Consider the following 10,398-nt stretch of genomic DNA (forward strand, 5'->3'; position numbering starts at 1 on the left):
GACAGTTCGGTCATTTGAACATTTGAGTGTATTTGTTTTCCTTTCCGTCTTTCTTCTATCACTAATTGTTCCACACGCTCAATTCACAGATCGTTTGTCTAATTTAATTGTTAAGCTTTCTGTTTTTCAATGTATTCTCGTCAAGTAGTTAGGAACTATTTCGGCAATGTTTTCAATCCGACAAGTATAATAAAATACTCGACCCACAATGCGTTGCCTTACGATGCTATCCCTGGCCCGAAAAGAATTCCGTTCATTGGAATGCTCAACGACATCATGCTTCTTGGGAAACCAGCTGAGTATGTTAAGTTTATTAAACAATATAAGTTTTTCAAATGTGTAGCCAATTTGTTACGTTGAGTAATTGCTGGATGAGCACAATTTTTTGTAAGCTGACAGTAATAGCAAAAATATCACGAAGGCAACAGGTGCTTAGGGCTTTATCAAACGCAAAATTTGTTCTTCTTACATTTAAGATTTCTTCCTTTCACGAATCTACGCATTTGGCACTTTTTTATTGCAGATTGCACCTACGAATGTCACAGTATCATGATCTGTATGGAGACATGTTTCGCTTAAAAATTGGACCCCAAAACGCAATTTTCGTTCGAGATCCCTCATTGATGCGAAAAACCTTCCAGCATGAAGGTCAATTTCCAAAGCACCCGTTACCGGAGTCATGGATTCATTTTAACAAAAAGTTCAACTATCAACGAGGTTTATTTTTTATGTAAGTGGCATATGCTAAGATAGCTTTGTAGAAAAATGTGTAATCATATTGTAGAGCATTCAAATAATTTGCGAAAAAACTGCACGATTTTTAAACTATATGCTATGCTACACTGTACAGGGACGGCAAAGAATGGCTTCAATCGAGGCAATTTTTTAACAAGCCATTACTAAAGGATTTCAGCTGGATGAAAATACCAATACAAAAAGTATGCGCTGCAAAGGTGATGGAAATTAAAACTAGCTGTGATGATAATTCTGTTGCCAAGAATATTGAACCATTTTTGTACAAGTGGTCGGTGGAAGGTATGATTACAGATTTTTTTTTTATTATGTTAATTTATGAAACGACTAATTCAAATACTATTTGTACTTTAACTCACTGTGTCAGTCGTGTTAAGTGTTATGCTAGGAACATCATTCCAACAGTGTCAGAAGTCGAAAATGTTTCGCGATCTCGTTGATGAGTTCTCCAAAGAGGTGTACAAGATATTCCGATGCAGCGCAGAACTTATGAATATACCACCTGTTATTGCGGAGCGAATGAGTCTCCGTTCATGGAAAGAGTTTGAGGAGATTATTCCAAAAACAGTGAAATTAGGTATGTGTGTTTTATATATGCGTTGGTTTTATTCACGTCTTCTGTTGCACAGACCATTGAAATCTATTCAATATCCTGTTTGTTATTTTGCCAAGCTACTTCTATAATCGAATTCGGAACGCAAAACAGCAACCAGGACGACGGATTGCTACACATGATGGCTCGAATGGACCAATCGTTAATGATGCGAATCTTTGTAGATTTCGTAATTGCTGCGGGCGATACGGTATTGCTGCATTATTAACCTAAGTTTTATTCAAATAATAACTTTTGTTGTTGTTCAGACTGCTTTTGCCACTGTTTGGGCGCTCTATTTGCTAGCGTCGAATCACAGAGTCCAAAACGATGTACGTAAAAACATAGATGATGCCGCCTGCTTGGAATCTTCTGCCATAAAAGGAGTGGTCCGAGAAGCACTAAGGCTTTATCCAGTAGCTCCCTTTGTAGGAAGATTCATTGATAGTGATGCTCTATTTTGTGGCTACAAAATTCCCAAAGAGGCAAGATACTTGGAGCAAAACTGAGAAAATATGAAACAAAAATCACTATATTCGTTATTTTTCAGACTTTAATATTGCTGTCACTATATAGTGCCGGAAGAGACTCAAGATTTTTTTGTGCATCTAACGAATTTGATCCATTTCGTTGGCAACGAACCAATAGTGAAAACCGAATCATTTCAGCAACGCCATCGGCATCATTACCATTTGCTATGGGAGCCCGTTCGTGCATTGGAAAAAAAATCGCACAGCTTCAGATGTACTATCTGCTATCGATGGTTAGATACGATTAGTGTGAGCTGTGACTGTGCCATGTAACACTATTTTGTATTTTGCTTTTAGATACTAATGCAATATCAGGTGGATCTGCCCAAGCAACATCCTGAAGTAAAGCCGGTGTTGAAGCTTGTTACTGTACCGAACGTGCCAGTGAATCTCATTTTTAAACCTTTATCGTTATAGTAATACATGTTGGCGTTTCATGATTTGATGATATTTTCTGATCAAATATAATTAATAAGTAACAAAACAGTTTTATTGCAAAATGATTTGTTGACACAATCGCCATAGTGATTTCAATTATTTGCTTAGTTAAAACAATGTGATGTATGGCAGCAACACGAGTATTACGAGTAAAATAAATAAATAAAAGTTACTATTACCCGTCTAGATAGCCTTACCTAAAAAGACAAAGATTTATACAATGCCGATTTACTGTTTCTATAAGTCATGACTAGATAAAAAATTAATTTAATCGTTTTCAAGATTTGGTACACGATGAGGAAATAGTAGCTTATAACGATCATTGAATCCGATCTGGGCCGTTCTGCTCATTGTCGCTAATTGTCGCTCAAGATTTTTCACCGTCTGCGACTGTGTTTTTTACACAAACATATTGCACGTTTTTCATTTCACGCTTAAAGTCCTGAAAAATAATACACATATTAAATGAAATTGGCAGCAACTTTAAACCAGCACTAACGGGGGTACCTACCTTAACGATAGCTTCATGCTTTTTCCTATGAGCCTCAAGGTCATTTATTGTTTGTTGCAAACATTGCTCTGTATGATTCAATTTTCTGGTTTTATCAGCAATATGCTTGGCCATTAATAATCGCTCTTCTGTACGTTCTTGTCTCTCGACAGCAAGCGAATTTGCTAAGCTGGCGATTTGCGCATCGTAGTCGTAACACATTTTTACAAATTTCTCGTACTCCAGAGTAACAGCCAGTGTGTTGCATTTTCGGTTAGTGATTTCTTTTTGCAACAGGCAATTCAGTTCGCTAAGATCTCTATTCAACGCTAGAAGCTCCAATTCATTTGCCTTCATTGCCTCGGCATCACTGGTCTGTTCTTCGAGCAAAGTATGTAGTTGCTCCAGCTCATTCTGCTGCATTTTTATGGTGGCTTCCATGCTGCAAAACAAATAAAGAAACAAAATTGCTGTACAAGTAGAACATACTAGTCAGAGCACTCAAGATATAAATATGTTAGTAACTCCAAGGAGGGGAGCATAACCCGGTAAGCGTTAAAGTATTGACGGGCATAAAAAACAAAATACTAAAGCCTTCGTACCGTGATGACTCCAATGCAGCAACACTCGCATCATTCAGTTTAGTTGCCAGCTCTTCAATTTTTAGTGAGTGTAGCTCTAGTTCTTCCTGAAGTTGTTTCGTGTGCTGTCGTAGTTCCTGTTTACCATTTTCACTATCTGTTAACTGTAAATGTACGATGAAAGCGACACGGTTTAAATAATGAAAATGTTGGTTTTAAGAAGCATACCGTTTTCATGCATGAAGCATATTTTTTTTCTTGGCTGACTAAACTCTCTCGAAGATCTCCGTTTATCTTTTGCAATGAAGCCATTTTTGCTGCTTGTTCATCATAAGCATGCTTCAACATAATTTCTCTTGCTTGAAATTCCATATATTTTTTGTCCATTTCGGCTGCGTGTTCCGCATTATTCTTTGTTTCTTCGGTTATTGCAAGCTTAAAAAAAGAAAAAAGAACATATTGGCAATTATCAGGCTGTAGTTATTCGTTACTAACATAATGGCAAAGGAGGTGTTAGCATGAGGTTTTAATTAGTAACCAAACGATAACATCTCGTCGTTTAAGAAAGCGTGTTACCTTCGAATCGACACTTTGCTGTAGCTTCAGCTTTTCCGCTCGTATCACACCTATTTGCTTTTGTAATGCTGCTATTTCGTGGTCGTTCTTGAGAAGTTTACTTTCTTTTTCTTCCACTAAAGATCTTAGATCTATAACCTTTTTTTCTACAAAGGCATATTTAATGACCAGATTTTCATTATCCTTAGCATGGTTGTCTAGTTTGTTCTGAAGCTAAAAGAAATCATACTCCGTTAATTGTTTCAGCAGAATTGATTCAAAATTATAAAGTGCTTACTGTTTCATTTATTCTTTCAAGTTTGGCTAGTTGGGCCTTAACCTCCACCACCGTCTGGAAGCAACTACAGTTCATCGTCAATTGAGTTGCCATATCGCTCGATTGATTTTTTTCCATGTCCATTATTAGATAGCAAAAATCAGTTACATCTGGTGAATACTTAGTAGAATCTACAAAAAAAAAACATCTTCATTGAACATTGTATCACACCAGAACTAACGCTATCTTACCATACTCTGTGTAGAATGTAAACTAACAAACTCGTTTGTAGGTAGCAAACACAAATCGTACGATATTCTGAGTTACAAGTTTGTTACAATTTCACTTTCTACATTGAATAAAATGCATTTCAATCGAAATTTCGTGTTTCGAACGAATATTGGGAACAGTACTATTGACAACTCAACAACATAGTTCATCAACAACATCTATGTTTTAGGCTGAGAGAATCGCTCGATTCTCACGAGGAGAACTACCGCGCCGTCACCACCACCAACATAACTACATGCCGTTACTCGTACGCCGTTTGTTACGCCGTCGTATCAACTCGATGTAACAAAATGGTAGCTCGTTTACGCCATACATATTATGTTGCTGATAGCATAAGGCAATTATTTACATCCTTTATTCTGTCGTATTGTCGTACTGCCTTTACTGTCAGGCTGAGTTGTCGACGAACAACAGAAATTCGACGTGACGACGATGACTCTCTTCACCTTCACGGCGTGGTCGTTCTCGCAGTGAGAATCGAGAAATGCCCGCAACCGAGCCATCTCACTTTCCAAAATAGAGCTTCGAGTTGTCAATATTCTTGTTTGGTATTTAAAGACAACAATATGCTGATGTTTTTTACTAGGAAATGTGCTGCTATTTTCAAAACAAACAGCATTGTTCGAAGGTATTGTTTAAACGGTGATCGATTAAGAATTCTTTTCTTTGGGACGGATACGTTTTCTTTGCCTAGTCTAAAACTTATTCACAACAACGTGTAAGTTAACTTTAGGTACATCTGACAGAGCATTGATTCTATAGCTTTATCGTTACAGGAAAACAGAGGGTAAAGTTCAGGCCCTCGAAGTGGTAACGTCCTTTAAAGCAGCCAAAAACCCGGTAAAGCATTATTGTCTAGCAGAAGGAATACTGTCACATGATTGGAATGTTTTTTCAGCAAGTACAAATACGTCTTTCAACCTCGGCGTAGTGGTCTCATTCGGCCACCTTATCCCTGAATCAATAATTAATACATTTAGCCGGTAATACACACTCTCCATTCTGGACAATTGCAACGTGTATGATATCAGTCGAATCTTATACCCCGCAGAGGAATGATTAATGTGCATGCCAGTCTACTGCCGCAATTTCGAGGTGCAGCACCCATCGTACACGCAATTGCTAGCGGCGCTGCGCGGACAGGGATTAGCATAATGCGAATCAAACCGAAGCGCTTTGATGTGGGTGAAATCCTTTTACAATCAACTGTGCATATTACTCCTGATATGGTGATGCCTCAGCTGCACGATCAATTGGCGGAAAAAGGCGCTGTATGTTTAATGCAATGCATTGGAAATCTGGACCATCACTACAGATACTCAATCCCTCAAGATGATCTTGAAGCAACATACGGTATGTTTTATTTACTATTGACATCACCAACAACATTATCGCAGTTTGTAATAGCAATCGTTTCCTATATAGCACCAAAAATCGGTCAAAACTTCGCCGAGATTCACTGGAAGGGTCAGACTGCTCTGCAAATCTATAATTTGTATCGCTCACTTTACAGTTTAAGACCATTAACTACGTTATTTGAAGGGGAGCTAGTGAAACTAGTTAAAATTAGATATGATTATAATCAAGCAAAATTTTCCAACGACCATGCTCATGAGGGTGCTGGCTGTATAGTATACTTTAAAAATACTAAAAAACTAATGGTAAGATGCCATGGGGGTTGCTTCATAGAAATAGTGCACTTATCTATTGGAAATAAAAAGGTATGCACTGGGCAGGACTTTTATAATGGATATTTAAGTAAAGTGGATACTTCCAGACGGTTCTTTGGAATGTAACGTGTGATATCGTGTTCAGTAATAAAAGATGGAAAATTGTTATTGATTGTCAAGATGAAAAATTTATTGAAATTGTCAGAATATTTTTAGCCCGTTGCATGTACGATTCGACAACCGTTACCGATTTGAGAGAAACTTAATTTAAAAAGAATGACAAGGGCATAGCTTACAGTTCACTTTACTGGTGCCACAAAAATGTTATTGTTCCTTGATCCTCGCCTATGAGAATTCAGACATATTCGGATAATGTTTCATGAAAAATTCTCAAATGGCAGCTGCCATAAGTTAGCATTAGGAAAAAACCTAAAAAGGATAGAACAAAAATAACATCCGTAAATAGTTTGCTAGTAGCCCTCGATCTATAGGCGGAGGCTAAATCGACGGTAGAGGTTTGGATCGATTCGAGTGATTTCATTATTGAGGCTCCGGTGCCATGAACCTCGTGGTCTACTAAAGCTGCAATGTACTAGTGGATTCCAATGGAATCTGGAACACTAGATACTGCCTCCGTACTCATGCTACGTCTGGTTGCACGCTGGCTCTTGGAACTTGCTTATCTGGCTACATCCACTGAGCGATTTTGGCCTGGCTCTTGGAACAGCTCTTTAAAATGTTAACATAACACCCTGGTCGAGTTAGCTTAACACCCTGGTCGAGTAACATGATACCGACGCCAGAATATATCTTTGGAGCTCGTGCTTTTGGCTACAGTATCACGGGTTGCCGTATCTTCGTTTATCTCAGATCCACGGCTTCCTCCAGGAGTGCACTGTGCTGCCATCTTGGGTTTGGCTTCAGGGAAAAAATATTTCAACCTCGATCCCAGACTGACGCTGTTTGAGCCGAACCTTTATCGTGAACATGAACCCAGTGTAGTGCATTTGGTGCCTGCCTTATAGTTACTCGTCGGGGATAACGATTTGGTGCACGAAGGCGCTTAACAGAAAGCAGTGGAGGGAGTTTTTGTTGACAGAGCCGTTCGGAGGATGTACCCAGATAAGTTATAGTTACTCAGGACTGTCTCTAGGGAATAACGTCTAATAGATTTCCAAATCTAAATATTTACCCTAAATATTCAATCCAAACCTAGCCATATAAACCATGCTTTCAAGAAGTTGTGAAGCCAGTGTACCCCATTTTGTATATTCGAAAAATATGCTACCGTTCTGTACGATGTGGACGTGTTTAGGAGTAGCGACCGGAGAGCCTTTACAAAATGTATGTACCCAAACAATCTTTTATGATCACTAACAACTATATTTCGAATTATTTGGCAAGGCATAAACATTACCAGAGGTGTATAGTCAGCTGTTGGCACCTGTTGCCTACTTATAAAACACATATAACTATATTAAGTAGTTTTTGCACGTTGCAAGTAAATAAAGCGCCTAATTATAAAAAAAATGGACCATGCATCCAGAATACTAGCGAAGTGGAGTGCTACTTAACTTAAATTTTAAAATTGTTTTGAACTAGGACACTATTTTCAATTAAAATCATCTGATCATCATCTGATCTGATCATAGCAAAAATTTAAAGCACTATCGTCTTATAAAAGAAGTGGGATCATACACGATGTGTAGGACACAATATAGTACCTTATATGTACTTTATGGAAAAATAGGCACATTTAGCTGGTTTAATTAACTCTATCTGAAAAAGTTTTAACAAATAATTAAACGCACTATGTATGCGGAAATGAAAATGAAAACATTTAAGTATATGGGCATGGTTAAGAAAATGGCACTGGTGGTGTTTGGACTAAAGCGACCTTTCAATCAGTCTTTATCATGAACGCCGATTCATGAACGGTTTACGTTCAGCCCCAGAATGTGAATCGTTCACACTATCAAATGTGCTTCTTGGTGGTTGACGTCGTTCTAAGTTACCGCTAAGCGTGGGATCTTCTCCTGTGTGACGTTTGCGTCGGAAAAATCCTAAACGTGACAGTACGTAAGAGACGGCGGCAAGTAAAATAAGCCCTCCTATGATGGCTAATGCAATGAACCACCAGGGTACATTTGTCGCAATAACTGGTGGACCCATTTCCGGAAATGCTTCGGTGCGCACCACGAGTGTTTCAGGAACATCGATATCATCAAGTCCTTCGACGGTGTAATGCGCACTCGAACCGATTCGAACAACGTCCACCCGTGGATAGTCTCCAACAAGTGTGGTATTCCACAGACGAGCTGTTATCGATACCAGTGCTTGAGCTTTTGGACCTAGGTCATATATGTCACAAACGATGCGAACACATTTGGCAGTTTGGCTAAGACAGTCCATTTGGATAGCTCCATCTGCCGCAGAGGGCCGCAGTACCATTGCACGGTCTCGTCGAACACGCGACGCGCGTGAGGAATAATTGGATTTCGTCGACGAACTACGTAGGCCAAGTGGATTAACTGGAGATCCTTCTCCTGTTATTTCGGTCTTTCTAAGCACATTACAAAATCTTCGATCTTGCCCTGCATCTCGCGCACTTGATATTTCCAGCGTTGGTAAAGCATCCAGATACAAAAGCCATTTGCCTTGTGGTTTGTTATTTGCTACCTGCAAAGGCCAGTCGATCATTAGTTTGACTGCCGGTGCGCGCCATGGACCATCGTTGAACATCTAGAAAAGCACATGTTAGTGATGAGTATAGGTACATTTGAATTGAGCCAACTAAGAAAAAAATAATGTCGGAAGATATCCACCTGGAACACATGCTTAACGGGCTTTCCAATTTCGTCTAAAGACTGTATAGCACTTTCGCCTACTATGTGAACACCTCCGCCACCGTAGAAAACTTGTTCCGGTTGTGCAACGCCTGTAATGCCAAGTTTGGCCGTTCGCACAATTCTCAGGTTGATGTACTTCGGCTTAAGATCTCCATCGCGGGATGTTGTATTCATGAAAATCACTAACGATATAGTTTGTGTTGGTCCATTAGCACCCCTACCATATCCTGTTTCTTCTAATGACCGAGCATCAAAGCGCAAAGCGAGCACTTTTTCACCATTTCGTTTGAGCGGATTTCCAATACTGCAGTCCACCATCGATATATTATGAGCTCCACATATAGATGAACCCTAAAATAAATGAAAGATATGCTGTAGAGATATACTCACAGAGTTCGGTTTTCGTTGCCAAACGAATTTTGCCTTAAGGCCTCTCACCTTGGCGCCAGCATAAGTAAGTGATGAATCGTGTTGGACATAGAGATGTGTTTCATACGCTGAATCAGCCCTGTTGAGCACCTTAAGTGTTAATGTGAGAGTACGATCCCGTCCTAATACTAGGAAGTAAGTATCACTGCCGTTACTCGTCAGTCCAACTAACTGAATGTCCTGAATAAACAACGCAGAGCGGCAAATGCCATCCGTCCCGCAATCCTTTTGGAACGGCACGGTAAAAATACGCTCAGCCGCTGTACGATTTAAGATAGGTTCCAAACGAGGAAGACGATTTTTCATGGGAAACGATGCACTTGCATCGCGCTGTTCTTCGTCTAGAGTATAATTAATCCGAAATTGTATTGGATTCTGTATGTCTCTGGTGCCTTCTTTCAAGTAAGCCGTTACGGCGTGGCAGAACGTTTTGTCGGTCTCATTTGCATTGGCACTCGTTGCCAGGCGAAATCGTTTGTTCAATACGTTAGTACGTGTTACTGGAGTTCCTGTGGAATCGTTTTGCGACATGCCGAAATAGACCCGGGAAAACTTCCGATCGTTAAGAAACGTTTCGGCTTTAATCGTAAACCGCAAGAACAGGAATGATTCATTTAAAGCGTCGCCGTCGTTAGAGGCAAGAAACGCATCGTCGACAGAACTGCATGCCCTGAAGGTGAAGCTAATGTTATGACATGTAAAAAAAAAATTTATGAAAATATAGCAATCATCTAAAACTGATATCGACGCTACTATCATACCATGTGACGTTCGTTGTACGATCTGCATAGCAACCGTATTTGGTTGGATCAATTGGTTCATATACACCATTTTCATCCTTCAGCTCTTCGTAAGTTCGAATGTTAATGATGGGTCGAGCTAACAGCGCAGTCACACGATCGCTCCCATAGGATCCCACGATTAAATCAGGATACGAGTTACC

At 39.5% G+C, this 10,398-nt stretch overlaps 3 protein-coding genes across 4 annotated transcripts; 2 read left to right on the forward strand and 1 right to left on the reverse strand.

The window, feature by feature from the left end:
- Positions 1-109: 109 nt before the first annotated feature.
- Positions 110-2,482, forward strand: LOC128271843 (cytochrome P450 315a1, mitochondrial). Of its 2 annotated transcripts, none has more exons than XM_053009509.1 (8): positions 110-299; positions 524-730; positions 851-1,035; positions 1,121-1,330; positions 1,426-1,556; positions 1,615-1,830; positions 1,896-2,108; positions 2,173-2,482. In XM_053009509.1, exons 1-8 carry the CDS (start codon positions 130-132, stop codon positions 2,290-2,292), a joined length of 1,452 nt encoding a protein of 483 aa, XP_052865469.1. In that variant the 5' UTR covers positions 110-129; the 3' UTR covers positions 2,293-2,482. The 2 variants fall into 2 exon arrangements, with proteins under 2 accessions (XP_052865469.1, XP_052865477.1); XM_053009517.1 differs by having other exon boundaries at positions 1,615-1,677.
- LOC128271859 (chromosome partition protein Smc) lies at positions 1,337-4,601 on the reverse strand. Its single transcript, XM_053009528.1, has 7 exons — positions 4,468-4,601; positions 4,238-4,407; positions 3,961-4,173; positions 3,613-3,819; positions 3,406-3,548; positions 2,825-3,245; positions 1,337-2,755 (listed from the first exon to the last, which is right to left on the reverse strand). The coding sequence occupies exons 2-7, from the start codon at positions 4,358-4,360 to the stop codon at positions 2,681-2,683; spliced, it is 1,182 nt and encodes a 393-aa protein (XP_052865488.1). The 5' UTR covers positions 4,361-4,407; positions 4,468-4,601; the 3' UTR covers positions 1,337-2,680.
- Positions 4,602-5,062: 461 nt separating this feature from the next.
- On the forward strand, positions 5,063-6,460 carry LOC128271343 (methionyl-tRNA formyltransferase, mitochondrial). The gene is made up of 4 exons (XM_053008819.1): positions 5,063-5,225; positions 5,284-5,490; positions 5,559-5,860; positions 5,933-6,460. Exons 1-4 carry the CDS (start codon positions 5,074-5,076, stop codon positions 6,301-6,303), a joined length of 1,032 nt encoding a protein of 343 aa, XP_052864779.1. The 5' UTR covers positions 5,063-5,073; the 3' UTR covers positions 6,304-6,460.
- The last annotated feature ends 3,938 nt before the right edge of the window (positions 6,461-10,398 follow it).

Source organism: Anopheles cruzii, chromosome X (genome assembly GCF_943734635.1).
Source record: "Anopheles cruzii chromosome X, idAnoCruzAS_RS32_06, whole genome shotgun sequence".
Classification (NCBI taxonomy): domain Eukaryota; kingdom Metazoa; phylum Arthropoda; class Insecta; order Diptera; family Culicidae; genus Anopheles; species Anopheles cruzii.